Source organism: Solanum lycopersicum, chromosome 5 (genome assembly GCF_036512215.1).
Source record: "Solanum lycopersicum chromosome 5, SLM_r2.1".
Lineage (NCBI taxonomy): Eukaryota > Viridiplantae > Streptophyta > Magnoliopsida > Solanales > Solanaceae > Solanum > Solanum lycopersicum.
In genome coordinates this window covers 63,044,117-63,060,588 of record NC_090804.1, presented here as the reverse complement: position 1 = coordinate 63,060,588, position 16,472 = coordinate 63,044,117, and the positions used below count along the sequence as shown (strand labels likewise).

The window sequence follows — 16,472 nt, the reverse complement described above, 5'->3', positions numbered from 1 at the left end:
TAATTTAATCATATGAATATTTGAAATTAATTACCTAAATGATACAAATTTATGATTTGTAAAAAGTAAGCGTCGATTTTTATCAATTTTGAAGGCTCAAATTTAAAATATCTGATCAAAAGTCACGAAGAATCCTTCATTGTTTCCCTATTATTTATTTATTTATTTATTATGACTAAACTGTTTTATTATCATAACAAATGGATCCATAAGCTTAGTTTAAACAAACAACAAACTGTGGTCCTACTTTCATCCATTTGCTTCCTTTTTAAATTCGGAGAAGACTTAAAATACTTTTAAATTATTCGAAATAGCTCATATTTATTTTTAACTTATATTTCGGCTTAAAACTATCTTTTCCGTCATACTATTGGTTAAAAGTACCCTTCATATTAACTAAAATTGTTAAATGTCATGTTAGTCACGTGACATGCCACGTAAACGCCATAATTTCATTTATTTTCACATAGACTAATATTCCTAATCCCTAATTTCCCCCCTCATTTCTACATTCCCATTGGAAACCATTTCACTCACTCTTTTCCCTTAATCCCTAACTTAGCTCAATCCTTAAATTTGTTGTCCCTCTTCTTTAATTTTCACATGTTTTTCTCTATGAGGGTTCTCCTATTTAGGTGTTAGAGTTGCTGCTCTCACGGTCGCGTGGGTTGGGTCGTGACAAGGAGGCATGCGAGGGCACATGATCTGTCATATATCCTAAATATATGTGAATTCACTTGGATAAAATGTATTTAGAACAAATTAACCTAATTTTAAGTCCATGTATCCCGAGATACATGTATCTAGACGTACCAAAATCTAGTATTATTCATAATATTACAATATAACGTGCATTTAAGTAATTAACTCATATACTAATAAAATTGTTGTAAGTTAGTTTTGGCCCATTGACCAACCCATATCAAGCTTCAAAGGCCGATGCCTTATATAGATTGGGCTTATATGCCCTAATTTTAAATGGGCTTAAAATCATATCTCAATAACGGATTGAGTTGAATCGGCTACATAGGCTAATCCCATTTTAACGGCTTTAATAACTCTTTGTGACAGATATTACAAAATAATTGAAAATTTGGTTATTTTTTATAAATGGGTGAGACGAGGACTCAAGCTTGCGCCCAGCTGTGAGCTAACAAATATTTAATGGAATTTGGTAGAAAAAACTTGCTAAAGTATTAAATATTACAAACATATGATGAAACTTGCTTAGTTAGTTAATCAGCTTAAGTACTTTGTTAGTTACTAATTAGCTAGTTAGTTAAAGTTAGTTAAAGTTAGTTAAAGTTAGTTAGAAGTCACATTTTCTACATTTTTTGTTAGTTTGTTAAATTTGTTAGGTTGTTGTTCATTGTTATGTATATATACACACACATTACATTGATCAAGATAAGAGAGCATATTCTAAAAGAGCTTCTTCTTCTTTTCTTCTTCTTCGTTGGATGCTGATGGCTCAACCTCCATTAATGGAGGAATGAGATTTTTTCCCAGCTTACATGCTGGTTTTATCATAGTATCAGAGCGAGGTTGATCACATTAGATCTCTTGATCTAGTTGATAATCAAATCATTGATATCTCTTGTTCAAATCGATATTTTGATTAGATTTCTCTGTTTTTTTTTGTTGTTCTTTGCCTGCTTCTGTTAATTCATCTACTTCTATTTGGTGCATTTTTCTCTGTTTTTTTTGTTGTTCTTTGCCTGCTTCTGTTAATTCATCTACTTCTATTTGGTGCATTCTGTTTCTGTATAGCTTCCATGGGTGACAATTCAACTGATGCGAACAACAACAACTCTTTGAAACGACCAGATTTCAATAGTCCTTTCTATCTACATCCATCTGAGAATGCTGCTTCTACTTTGCTTCCTGTAGTGTTTGATGGAACTAGCTATAGATCATGGAGACGAGCAGTTCTTAGAGCCTTGTCTGTCAAGAACAAAACTGGATTCATTAACGGTAAGATAGTGAAGCCAAGCTTTGCAGATCCATCATTCATGCAGTGGGAAAGATGTGATGATATGGTGACATCTTGGATCCTAAATTCCCTATCTCCAGAGTTGCAAGACAGCCTACAATATGTGAACAATGCTAAGGAATTGTGGGAGGAATTGGAGGATCGATATGATCAGACTAATGGATGTAAATTGTATCAATTGCAGAAGGAAATAAATGATTTGGTACAAGGTACTTTAGATGTCACTGGTTACTATACGAAAATGAAGAAACTATGGGAAGAGATGAGTACAATTGATGTAAACTCATAGTGTAGCTGTGTGTGTACTTGTGGAGGAAAGGTGAAAATGCATAAGGCTGAGCAAGATAGAAGGCTCATACACTTCTAATGGGGCTAAATGAAATGTATACTGCTGTGCGAGGAAACATCCTAATGATGTCCATTTTGCCTACAATAGCACAAGCATTTGCTATTCTATCACAGGAAGAGAGGCAAAGGGAAATGAAGCCTGTAAACCATATGGCTTTGGAGTCTACCTCACTGAATGCCTCTGTGTCATCTCAAAACAATGCAACTAATTCTAGTTCTTACAGAGGGAATACAAGTAGGGGTAATGGGAACTATAACAGCACTGCTTACAACAACAATAATGCTTTTAGAGGGAATCCTAATACTGGAAATAGATCAAACATGTTTTGTGAGTATTGCAAATGATCTGGACATATCAAAGACAAGTGCTACAAACTCCATGGTTATCCAACTAACACAAGAAATCCAAGAGGAAGAGGCAAAGGGTCTGCAGCAAATGTACACACTTCTGAAGGTGATAGTGGTCAGTGTGAAGAGAATTTTGAGCAAGGAAAACAAGTACCAGTGAATCTGTCAAAGGTTCAATATGAACAATTACTCAATTTACTTGGAACCTTGCATGTTAGGAATGAATCTGATTACTCAAACAATGTGTCAAGTGGAGCTGCAAGCCTAGTAGGTATACTTGCTTGCCATTCTTCATTAAGTAAGATAGGTGATTTGTCATGTAAGTGTAATAAATTGACTACTGGCTCTTGGATCATTGATTCAGGGGCATCTCATCACATGACTTTCACAAAAGACAATCTCACAAACCTTAAGACTCTACCATATCCTTTCCTAATTACCTTGCCAAATGGATACAAAGTTAAAGTGACTGAAATTGGTGATGTGTGTTTAAATTCAACATTAATTCTGTATTAAGTGTTGTATATACCTAGCTTCAAGTTCAACTTAATTTCAGTTTATTGTTTAGCCAATCAGCTCAGAGGAGTAGTCAGTTTTAACAATGGTTCTTGCTTACTGCAGGGCCATTCTCTGAAGAGCCCTCTGGCACTTGGTAAGGCAAAGAATGGTTTGTATTTCTTTTGTCCAAAGTGTCACATTGTGTCTGCAAATGATAATCCTGCTTCTCATCAAAGGTGTCAATCTGTTTCTCTTCTTAACTACTGTAAAAGGTCTTCATTACCATGTATAAAACCTTCTCATACCATCAATAAAGAAGCCTGTTCTATTGATCATTTCTCAAGTCCTGCTGCTAATCTTTCTGTCAGTCTAGACAATGAATTCTTATGGCATGCTAGATTAGGACATGTACCCTTTGTAAAGATGAAAAATATATCTACTATCCCATTAAAGTTTTCCAACAAACAGCCTTTCACATGCACAATTTGTCCAATGGCTAGACAAACTAGAATGCCATTTCCAGAAAGTGTCACTGCAACTAGTTCAATATTTGAACTAATACATGTTGATTTATGGGGACCTTATAATGTACAAACACATGATGGACATCACTACTTCTTAACTATGGTAGATGACTACAGTAGAGCTACTTGGAAACAGCTTCTTAGGTGTAAAAGTAATGCTCTACATACTATAAAGGCTTTCATATCCTTAATAGAAAATCAATTTCATGTTAGATTAAAAACCATCAGGTCTAATAATGGTTTAGAATTCTCAAGTTCTGAGGCAACGTGTTTCTTCCAAGAGAAAGGTATAATACATCAGAAAACATGTCCTTACACACCACAACAAAATGGAATAGTAGAAAGGAAACACAAATAACTTCTTGAGACAGCAAGGGCACTATTGTTTCAATCAAAGATACCTATGAGATATTGGGGAGAATGTGTGTTGACTGCCACTTATTTGATTAATAGATTACCTACTAAACTACTTCAAGGAAAATCTCCATATGAAGTGTTGTATCAAAAGAAACCAGTCTATTCACACCTTAGAAATTTTGGATGCCTTTGTTTTCCAACTACTTTAAAGACTCATAAGGACAAATTTGAACCAAGGACTATGCCTCACATTTTCATTGGATATCCTTTTAATACAAAAGGGTACAAGGTTCTAAATTTAGCTACCAAGAGAATTCATGTGTCTAGAGATGTTTTTTTCTATGAAACTGTTCTTCCTTTTGTTATTGCTCCTACTGGTTCCAGCTTTAATTCTGTATTACATCTAGTTGTTGATTATTGTGATAAGTTACCTTGCATGTCTAGTAAAACAACTACTTCTATTAATGATGAAATGTTGAATTGCCACACACTGGATGAAGTCACTTGTGATCAAGATTTTGCATCTGAAAATACACCTATAACTGAACCTACAATAGAACCAAATCTACCTGTTCCTGCACCTACAAATGAATACACAACATCTCCTATAGAGTCAAATGTACCTGTTCTTGATAGTGCATCCCTTACACCTAGAAGAACAACAAAATCCTGTCATCCTCCAAGATATTTAAAAGACTACACCTATTCATTACCTAAGCTACAATCCTCTTCACCTATAAATAATACCACTGATTCTCAGTCACTAACATCATTCACAAACCACCCTGATCATGTCTGTTTCTCCACACTTTGTTCTGAGAGTCAGCAGTTAATTCATAATGTTTCACATGATATTGAACCCACATCTTATGAAGAGGCAATCCTGAATCCAGCCTGGCAAGCAGCAATGAAACAAGAATTTGATGCATTGTCTGCTAATAACACTTGGGAACTAGTTAAGATGCAAAAGGAAAAGAATGTTATTGGATGTAGATGGGTGTATAAGATCAAGCATAAGGCAGATGGGAGCATAGAGAGGTACAAGGCTAGATTAGTGGTGAAGGGATACACTCAACAAGTTGGGATAGACTACAATGAAACTTTCTCACCTGTGGTAAAAATGACTACAGTCAGGACACTTATTTCATTAGCAGTTAAGAAAGGTTGGAACTTGTATCAGTTGGATGTGAATAATGCCTTCTTGCATGGTGATTTGAATGAAGAGGTGTATATGACTTTACCCCCAGGACTAGTAGTGGATAGTAATGACATGGTTTGCAAGTTGAAGAAGTCTTTATATGGTTTAAAACAGGCTAGTAGACAATGGTATGAGAAGCTGGCCACCAGCCTTTGTTCAAAAGGTTACATTCATTCAGATAGTGATTACTCACTGTTTTACAAGAAAGATGGCAAATCTTTGGTGTTTGTGGCTGTATATGTTGATGATATCATCTTAACTGGCACTGATATAAAGGAGATTGAGTCCTTGAAGTTATTCTTGGATGAGAAATTCAGAATAAAGGACTTAGGAAGATTACACTACTTTCTTGGATTAGAGATATTGTACAAGCAGGATGGTGTTCTCATTTCACAAAGAAAGTTCACTCTTGATCTTTTGAAGGAATTTGATTTAATGCATTACAAGTCTACCACTTCACCTTTGTATCCTACTGAAAAGCTAAGGCTCACAGAAGGAAAACTACTATCAGATCCTACTTACTACAGAAAGTTAGTGGGAAAACTTAATTTTCTTGCTAATACAAGAATGGATATAGCATACAGTGTCCAGCATCTTAGCCAGTTCATGCAATCTCCTAGAGAGCCTCATCTAAAGGCAGCCTATCATGTGCTCAGGTATCTACAACATGATCCTACTTTGGGAGTTTTTATCAATAACAAGTCTGATGTCACCATTAGTGCTTATTGTGATTCAGATTGGGCCTCTTGTCCTGATTCAAGGAAGTCTATGAGTGGTTATTTTGTTCTCATGGGAGATAGTCCTATCAGCTGGAAATTTAAGAAGCAACCCACAGTGTCATTATCATCAGCAGAAGCAGAATACAGAGCTATACGACAAGTGGTAGGAGAAGTAGTGTGGCTGGAAAGGTTGCTTGGTGAACTCTCAATGAAGGTGCCCTTACCAATACATGTATTTTGTGACAGCCAAGCAGCAGTACACATTGCTAGGAATCCAGTATTTCATGAACGAACCAAGCACATAGAAGTTGATTGTCATTTCGTCAGGACAAAGCTACAAGAAGGACTGATTACACTTCAATACATTCCAACAGATTCTCAGCTAGCTGATGTCTTTACTAAAGCTTTAACTGGGGTCAAACATACTAATTTGTTAGGCAAGTTGTCTGTAAGTAGCTTACTTCCAACTTGAGGAAGGGTGATGAAACTTGCTTAGTTAGTTAATCAGCTTAAGTACTTTGTTAGTTATTAATTAGCTAGTTAGTTAAAGTTAGTTATAGTTAGTTAAAGTTAGTTAGAAGTCACATTTTCTACATTTTTTGTTAGTTTGTTAAATCTGTTAGGTTGTTGTTCATTGTTGTGTATATATACACACACATTACACTGATCAAGATAAGAGAGCATATTCTAAAAGAGCTTCTTCTTCTTTTCTTCTTCTTCGTTGGATGCTGATGGCTCAACCTCCATTAATGGAGGAATGAGATTTTTTCCCAGCTTACACGCTGGTTTTATCAACATAACTAGAGATAAGTGGTGGTAGGCTGGTCAACAAAGCAACATGACCAACATGGTTGTGGTATAATAGTGTAACTGCTCCACCTGAATATCAAATGTCTCGAGTTTGAGTTTTGAATATGATTTTTTTTTGTTAAAAGTGTCAACTATAATAAACAGTATGCAATCGAGATGAATGACTTAATTAATTTTAGAAGAAGAAGAAGAACATACGATCCATATACCTGTATTCAGTATCTAACCTGCACTGATATATTCAATGCATATGTGTATAGATATTTCCAAAATTCTCTTATTTATTCCAAACTTTTTGTATCATTTCTTTCACATTCTTTCAAGTATTGTATATGAAACTCAAAAGGAGAAAATTTCTCATGATATATATCTACGTTTTGGATTAGTACTAGTATTTGTGCATAAATTCATACTTAAAAAGTAAAAAAGAAAATACAATATATATATATATATATATATATATATATATATATATATATTCAGTATCAAACATATATACACTAATATATTCAATGTATCTACGAATGATATTTCCAAAATTCTCTTATTTATTTTTAACTTTCAGAGTGAATGTATCTTAATTAATAAATATGCAAAGAAAATCATTGTTAGATTAGGTATTATTATTATTATTATTATTATTTTAAAAAAAGATTATAGTTATATTGAGGAGGTTATTAAGGGTGTCAAAAGAATATGAATCAGTTAAATGTCTTAATAATTGTTTTATGATGTTCTCTTCTTATGGACAGGGAATATTGAAACATCCAGGAAACCATTAGTAGCATGGGAAAAATTGTGTTGGCCAAAAGCAAATGGAGGAATGAACTTTTTCTTGTTTTGTAATGTTTACTTGGTAAATAAAATTTTACTTATAAAAAAAAAAGAGAATATGAAAAAATAACAGAATCTAACTCTACAGAGCTGGTTTTTATCATATTTTCAATAAAATTGTGAACTTTTATTTAAGTTTATTAGGAAAATTACGCAACAAAGCAAATTTATATTATTTAATTACTCATCATAGCTATAGCTTGCTATAATTACCATTCGCAACTAACATTATACATTAATTACATGAGTTGATTTCGAGTTTGTATAATTAGTCATGTTTGTATATGTATAATTCGCCAGAATATACAAAAATATATGTATGATATACTATTATTTAACATATATACATATACAATTCACCTCTCTCCCACTCTCTGTCTTCTCTCGCTCGTCTCTATCTTCCCTATCCCAATCTCGCTCGCATCTATCCTCCCTCTCCCAATCTCGCTTGCCTTATTTACAAATGCATATGTACAATATACAATTATATACATATACAATTCACTTCTCTCCCACTCTCTGCCCTCTCTCGCTCGCCTCTCTCCTCTCTCTCCTAATCTTGCTCGCCTCTCTCCTACCTTTCCCAGTATCGCTCACCTCTCACCTCCCTCTCCCGCTCTCGCTTGTCATATACACAAATACAAATGCATAATATACAATTATTTAACCGATATACGGATACAATTCACCTTTCTCCCACTCTTTTCCCCCTCTCTCGCCTCTCTCCTCCATATAACATGTAGCTACGAATTGTAATTATCAAACTATAGCTATGAAGAATAATTAGGCTATTTTTAAGTGGCTATACGTGAAAGTTCCCCTTTATAACCGTCCTAAATAATTGAGATTGTCTTTTTAATTTCAAAAATAATTCGAACCAAATAATCTTGGATGGATGCATATACATTTTTTTTTATTTTAAAAATATATCAAATTCAATATATGAATATCTTTTAGGCGGAATGATCTGATGAACCCTTATACTTGTATCAGTTTGTATTTTGAATCCTTCTACTTACCTTTTTGTCATCTTGACCCCTAAACTAAATAATATATCATTCATTAGTTGAATGATATATTTGAATTTATAGTCCACTTTCATGTGCATCCACAAATATATTTGAATCGCAATCTCCACAGTTTGATCATCGATATTTGCAAAACCCTGCAACTAAAAGAAGATTCAGACGAGATGTTGAGCTTTGCGTTGCTTATGATATGTGTCCATAGTCACACTTCAGCATTGCTTTTTAAGCACTTAATTCCCATTCGATAGTAGATTTCTCGTGTTGTTTCCTTAAATTCATCGTCTACAAAATGTTGTGTTTGACTAATCGAAGATATATAGCATCGCCTCTTTCAGAGCTTCTATACTAATGTTGAAATTCTTGCATGAAATGGGTACAAGTTCTCCAACTTAGGTCCCTATTGAATCTGCATTAATTTGTAAGTGTAGATTACTTATCGATCTGTAAATTGCTAAAACTTATATCTGTACTAGATTTAATGGCGATATATGCTTTAGAAACATATATAAAAAATATTGTTGTCAATTTTTTCGTACTCTCTCTATATATATTTAGCAGTTATTGTCACTAATTAAATATCATTTTAATATATATCTATATATATATATACGGGTGACTTACTTTTTTTTAAAAAAATATTAATTTCGGAAAAAATGACACGTTCTTATATTTAAAATGACAACATTTCATGGGTTAGGAGGAGAATGCATTTTTTTTACTCATTTTTAAATTACACATAGATAAATAGATACGAGATTCACCTTCCAGTACTTTGACCAGTTATCACTGGGCTTCAATCTGATTTAACTGCGCTCTATTAATTATTTTTTCCGTTTCTTCAAATACACACCTAAATGAAAGTCATATGTTATAATTAAAAATTTATTTATTATTTTAAAATTCCACTTTTAATTTTTTAATTATGACACATAACAATGTATAGTTACAAAAATGAAGAGAATAAGTAATTGAGAAAATATTCTTAAATTTCCCATGTGGCCTATTAACAACATAAAAAAACAATTCTTTAAGTTTTAATATATACATATACTTTTTAGTCTCTCTTTCTTTTCCTACGTAATAATAGGTGTATTTTTTTTATTATTAAAATTATATTTTTTTTTAAAAAACTCATCAAAAATAAATTAAAAGAGACTTGTTTTGCTTTTGATTTTATTGATTTCGGTAGATTTTTCATTATATGATCCATTTGACATGTAAAATCATCAGTACCCTACTTGTTGCTTTCATTTTTTTTTTTTTTTTTTTTTTAAAAAAACAAATAAACTTCAAATTTATTGTGAGAATAATAATAAGAAGAATATTGATTTTAATAGATTACAGATATAGGACCATAACTAGATTGACTGAAATTAAAATGATAATTCGAATTGGAAGGAGAAGGAGGAGTTAGTAAAGGCTAATGTTTCGGGAAGGGAAATGTGTTGTAGAAGATGTACGTAAGTAATAAGTTGAGTGGGGAGGTGGTAAATGTGTACTGATTATTGGACGGCAAGAGTTTTGATGAATCGAAAGTACGACGAAGGGTATTGACATACCATTTTTGAAGTTCGGGGATATATTTGTCCCTTTTTCCTAAAAATAAAAGTATAATAATACAATGAATGACCTATTATCGACAAACAACGTTTCCTTTCAACAACGTCAAACGAGAAGTGGAGTCTTCACGACAACATACAACGTCAAATTCAATGATCAGACATCAGATTTCACAGCAAAGCAACAACTTTATTGTCGTGTCTCTCTGCGCTCGTACGTTCCAGTAGAAAGTGGCCGCATTTTTGTCCTTGCTAGGCACGGATTGCACCACGTCGAGCTTCAAGGACGACAAATCGATCAAAGACGCTCACGTCTTGTAAATCTGAATTTTCGTAAAAACTTTTGAATATAGAATTTCGATTTTTGCCACAAATTCTTATTCGAATTCCTCCCCTTTCCCCAAAAATCGAACTCTATAATTTCCCCTATAAATCCCCTCCTCTTCTCCATTGTAGGGATTGGAGTTTTTCTTGAACAATCAATTTTGAAACTTATGAAATTCAAATACAATTTTCTAGTTCTAAGTTCTAAAAGGGTTTTAATTTAAAGTCTATTTGGATATTCTAATTTATTGCTTGAGTTTTGAAATCGTACTTTGTGTGAAATCACTGCTCCCCAATTCGTTATTGCCCCTGCTTCGCTGCTCTCCAACAGGTGAAATCTTTCTCCGAGTCCTCACGACTTCATCCTCCTCCTTTGCATTTCGAGAGAGCCCTAAAGACTTAAAAATCGAAGAACAGGTCCACAAAAGATTAGTGGATGGAGTTGGAGCTGATACACAACTATACAGCAATATACACTTTGTGTGTGTGTTGTATATATGCAAATTTGGGCCCAAAGGCCCACTCTTTTATTTTTTATTTTTTTTGGTAACAACTGTAAAAGATCCACTCCTTTATTTTCAAGCTGTATTTTGTTAGTTTTGTGGCTATGCCCTTAATTTGCAATTATTATTATTATTTATTCCCAGAGATTCAAATAGTATTTAATTCAAAGACTGTAGAGACCATTTTTGTTAAAGCGCTTATTCTAAAGATAAACCCTAAACCCTAATCAACACCTTTCATCTTCAATATTTTTTCAATGGAGCATAATCAGCAGCATAACAAACGGAATCAGCCGGAGGATATGGCAACAACGACGGCGACGGCGACCCAGAAGAGAAAACGAAAAGAAGTTGCTGTCTTTGGCAACTACAGAAACTACTATGGCTATAGAGTAAGCTTTTCCCTGTTTTCTCATTAATTGTTGGATTTATAGGTGCTAATGGATCATTTTCGCATCTAATATAAGGGAAATGAATGTGTATTGGGTTTTGGATAGAGGTACCCTGTATATGATAATAGGCAGACTACCCTTAGGTCGCCGGTTGAGGGGTCACGGCCAACCTCGGAAAAATGTATGTAGGATGTGGTTGATTTAGTGGGGCTCACCTATCTTTAGCATTTTCCTGAAGTGCTAATTATTTGATATGTAGTAGTTACAACAGTTCTTTTTTTTTTTGGACTGTTCTTTTTTCGTTTTAGTTTTAAGGGAGTTTCACTCTAAACTTTGTAGTAGTAAGTAATTGACTTGTGTATCAGTGTCTCTTGTTTGAAGAAAAAGAATTAACCTCTATATATTAAAGATGATAGTGGTGTGGCACGTTCAATTCCTGGGTTCGCCTCTGCAGGGTTGGAATAGTTAAGGTGGTTATAACTATTAGGTAATGGTTGATATGATTATGACTCATGACTGTAGGGAAGGGAGCTTCACTTGAACAGAGGGTCTTTCGGAAACAATCTATTTGCCTCCACGAGGTAGTAGTAAGGTCTGCGTACATTCTACCCTCCCCAGACCACACTTGTGGGATTTCATTGGATATTTTGTTGTTGATTATAGGCAGGAAGAATGCACTCGTGATTTTGTGTACTGAAAGTAGAGTAAGGTATATAGGATTCAAGCAAGGTAATAATACTTGGGGCTGATGAAGAGAGAAAGCTGAAACTATCAATAAGGAGCTTAATTCTAAAGAGAAGATAATACTTTATTCAAAGAAAAGTTAGTTTTTCTCCTCTTTTACCAACTGACCCTCTCTTTACCAGAAGGATTGAAGTTCTTCCGCAGTATCTAGTGTCTCTTACAAGTGAAGAATGAGAAGGTTAAAGTCAATTAGGGGCAAAACTGTTTTACAAAAAAATTGAACAATAATTAAAGTTACATTGGGTATGTTGTTGTACGTAGGAGCAGGGGGAAGGGGATGTTATCTACGGGATTAGAATCCTCAAATTACAAGGTGAAGGTGAGTTTGCTCACCAAGCGAGTTGATCCTCATGAGAAAGTTTGCATGCTTTGCATAGATGTTGTACTGCTCTCCAAATCCTTGTATGAGTAGAGTTAGCCGGTTTTTAGACTCCAAATCTCTATTTCAATAGCCTAACAATCCCATTTATAATGTTTTGAATTTTGTTGTATAACTGTTATGGTCTTTTTGATCCAATTATTCTGTTACTCGGGATATTCGATTGCGTTACCTTTAGTTAGAATATTCATATCAGCAGTGTAAACAATTAATCACAGTTTATATAAACTGAAATAATGAATCAAGTTTCCCTCACACAGTAAATTTTTGGTGGTGGGAGACTGAAGATCGTATCTATTTTCTTGTTCACTTCCTACATATTATTTCACTGGCTATGTTGTTGTTGTTGTTCCCACATATTATTATCTGGAAGAACATCTTTAAGAATTGTATGGATTATTAATGGAAAGGATGTTTTCTCCAGCAAAATTTAGGTTTCTATAGCCTCCCGTGTTCTCAAAATCTTACTGCTCCCAAGTTGAAACACTCTTGGGAGCTGGGCAGCTCAGAATTTCATTTTGTTTTTTCCCCCTTTAGATGGACTCACTGTTTGGTATCTTTGTGCACAGATAGGTCAGAATTTGGAGGAAGATCCAAGATTAAAAGCTATGAAGAAGGAGTGGTTTGAAGGCAAGGATTGTCTTGACATTGGCTGTAACAGTGGAGTGATCACAATCGCTATCGGTACAACTTTTTGTTAATTGCATAGCTGATTAATTCGGATATCTGTTTTAAATGGGATTCTGAATTAGGATTTCACCTTATTTTTACTCGCATGCGGGACTTCTGCTTTGATAATCCCTGAAACATTGTCCACCTATAGATATTATGCATTTCCCTTTTCTTATCTTTTGTTAATATCAGTTACTTTCTTCATTCCAGCACAAAAGTTTAACTGCCGAAGCATCCTTGGAGTCGATATTGATGATGGTAAGTATTTGAACTTTTCATTCATATATATGTGTTTCACATTAAGTTGATTCTGGCATGAAGAATTGAGGAACTGATTATGATGCTATAAATTCTAATGCAACTTGTGATCTGCATAAAATTCATGGAGAAGTCATGTTAGAAACTAATAATAAAAAAAAGCAACTGTTATTTGGTTTGAACACAGTGCATTTTGTTGATTTTTTCCTGTAAAATTGGCTGGATCAAACAACTGTTTTTTCCAGGATAACAATGTGTGGTTGGATTATGTCATACTGTTTGGCATAAACTTGGTCTATTGATCTCTTTTTGCTACTTATTGTCATAGTTGCTGATAATTTCATATTCTGTTATCCAAGTAATCATCTTTAAGTAATACATGACGATGGATCTATCATTTGACCAAGAGTTGCTAGAATGTAGTTTATAACTTTGATTATCTCTTCTCACCTTCCAGCAAGAATCCAGGATGCCTATTGGACTCTCAGGAAAGCAGTGAGGAGTACTGGAGCTGTCCCGGCGGGGGTTGCCAAGTCGACTGAGTCAAAGAATGTTACTGGTATTGAAAACCATGAGGCTGAGTCACCTAAGAAGCCTGCAAACATTGATTGTACAGAATCTCATCATGTGCAAGAGGCAAATTTGTTTGACATAGTCTCTTTCAGGAAGGGAAATTTTGTTCAGAATTGGCATCTAGGGGAAAATACATCTTATGATACGATTATTTGGTAAGTTCTCTTTTCTTGAGTGTCATCTTATTTGTATGGTTCCAGATATATGAAGAAATCCTTCTTGTTCATTGCTATCCTTTTATGAAAATTGTAACTAAGATATGATATGGTTAGAAATTGTGATTCCTCACCAAAATCACCCAACATAAGCTAACAGTTCACCTCTCCTTTTAGTGATATACGCCAGTCATCTGAGTAGAAACGATAATACAAGAAAGGTGCTGGGCTCTCAATCTTTGGCTTTCCCCGAAAATTGAGCGCATGAATTAACTCTAGAGGTTACTTACAGAGAAGATTAGACCTGGTTTTCTGCTTTTCTGTGTTGCATGAGTCATATAATCTTAAGCAATGCAATACTTATGTAGTATGTTTCCCTTTACTATTGTGAATTTCTGTAGTATTAGGTGCTAGAAGATTTTGTTTTAATTCTATATGTATGTGTGCATGATCAATTGAATTTCTGTTGATGCAGTTTAAGTGTGTCAAAATGGGTGCAATTAAACTGGGGTGATGAGGGACTTATAACTTTATTTTCAAAAGTCTGGAGGCTTCTTTCACCGGTAAATATGTTACGTATATATGAGAAGCATCTTTTTGGTTCTGGAAATAATTTGCTGAGTAAGACTTTTTGACTGTATTTTTTTGTAACAGGGTGGTGTCTTTATTTTGGAGCCTCAGCCTTGGAGTTCATACTACAGTAATCGTCTTGTATCTGAGGTATTCCCTTTCGTATTGTTGCTAGAGTCAGATACATTTTTTTTAACTTATAAGTTGTACAGCCAATACCATATTTTGGGTCCTTTCCTTAAAGCTCGAGCGTGTGGACAATTTTTCTTTGGAGCATATTAATGTTTTCCTTGTTATGCAGACAACAAGAATTAATTATCAAGAAATTAAGATTCGTCCAGAAGATTTTCAAGATATACTTTTGGACAAGGTATGATCGCAGAGAATCTTTAGCTTATGAAACTTGGAAGGATAAATATTTTATGATGCTGTTAGGTAATGACTAACGCGTCAATTTTTAAATTTGAATGTAGATTGGATTTAGAATGGTAGAGGACATAACATCCAGTGCGTCTGGTCGCAAACCTGGGTTTAATAGACCAATTTTTGCATTCTGGAAGTGATGCATTAAGGCTATGAAAGTGCTTTATATATACATATATATATACTCGGAGGATATGATGTACGCAGATCTTACCCTCTACTTTTTTGGGGTGTAGAAATGGTTTCCGCAAGATCATCAGCTCTAAAGGGATGTTATCGAAGCAAGATACCGAGCTCTTTAATTTATTCCAAATCTTTCATGTACTGCGGGTGATGATTTATTTCATCTCACTTGTAATTGGATGTACATGTACATTTGGTCTAACTGATAATTAACCATGCCATGGTTTAATCAAAATTTTGAAACAACAGGTCATCAAATACAGGTAGTTGTAGAAGCTTATGAATGTTCTAAGCATATAAAAATACTATTCCAGGAAAAAAAAAAAAAAGAACACTAAATATTTTTGGCATTCAGTGGTTTGAGTTTGATACTTCTATAATAGAGGTCTGAAGTTTGAATCCTTGCTAGTGTAGGCAAATGGTTTGTCTTCTTGATTGAGCTCATTGCACAAGGCTTATCTGTGTTGGATTATTTCTTCTATATGATTTGTAAGATGTATTAGAGTGGAAATTTTACCTTGTGCACATTATTCAAAGAATAGTAACTGTGAATTTTCCTCGTCATAATTTCTATTTTTAAAACATCCTAAATATTTTTCGTGTTTTATCCAAACTCCACATGCGCAAAAAAAAGAAAAGAAAAAAAGAGAACAACTTTACATAGTTTTGATGTGGAAGACCAATTATAAAAAGAGTAAATTTTAGGTTTAGCAAATATTATATTTGTATGCTACAACTATAGTTTGTATAATTGTGATTTATAGCAAATTTTATGTTTTTTATAGTGCAGCAAATTTAAATAAATCACTGACAGTCTCTCATTTGTATAAGTCGCTGAAAGATCAAATACGTATAAATGTTCACATTACCCAAAGTATCATATTTATGTTATCTTTTAAATCACAATTAGCATTTCAATCAAAATTGTGTCACACACAACAAATTAATTTCCTCCAAAAGATAAGAGACGGTTATATTCTTTTGCACAACTTCCTTTGTCGCCCAATTTTGTGTGTTGATGTTGAGTGATGCAGGAAGTATAAATATATATACATGAATTTCATTGATTTCTTTTCATAT

General features: G+C 33.9%; 2 protein-coding genes across 2 annotated transcripts; both read left to right on the top strand.

Annotated features, from left to right (window-relative positions):
* Positions 1-1,775: 1,775 nt before the first annotated feature.
* On the top strand, positions 1,776-2,282 carry LOC138348967 (uncharacterized). Its single transcript, XM_069298584.1, has one exon. The coding sequence runs from the start codon at positions 1,776-1,778 to the stop codon at positions 2,280-2,282; it is 507 nt and encodes a 168-aa protein (XP_069154685.1).
* An 8,852-nt stretch (positions 2,283-11,134) lies between these two features.
* LOC101255199 (probable RNA methyltransferase At5g51130) lies at positions 11,135-15,638 on the top strand. The gene is made up of 8 exons (XM_004240047.4): positions 11,135-11,435; positions 13,128-13,242; positions 13,441-13,488; positions 13,946-14,216; positions 14,692-14,779; positions 14,871-14,936; positions 15,088-15,156; positions 15,260-15,638. Exons 1-8 carry the CDS (start codon positions 11,301-11,303, stop codon positions 15,347-15,349), a joined length of 882 nt encoding a protein of 293 aa, XP_004240095.2. The 5' UTR covers positions 11,135-11,300; the 3' UTR covers positions 15,350-15,638.
* Positions 15,639-16,472: the final 834 nt, after the last annotated feature.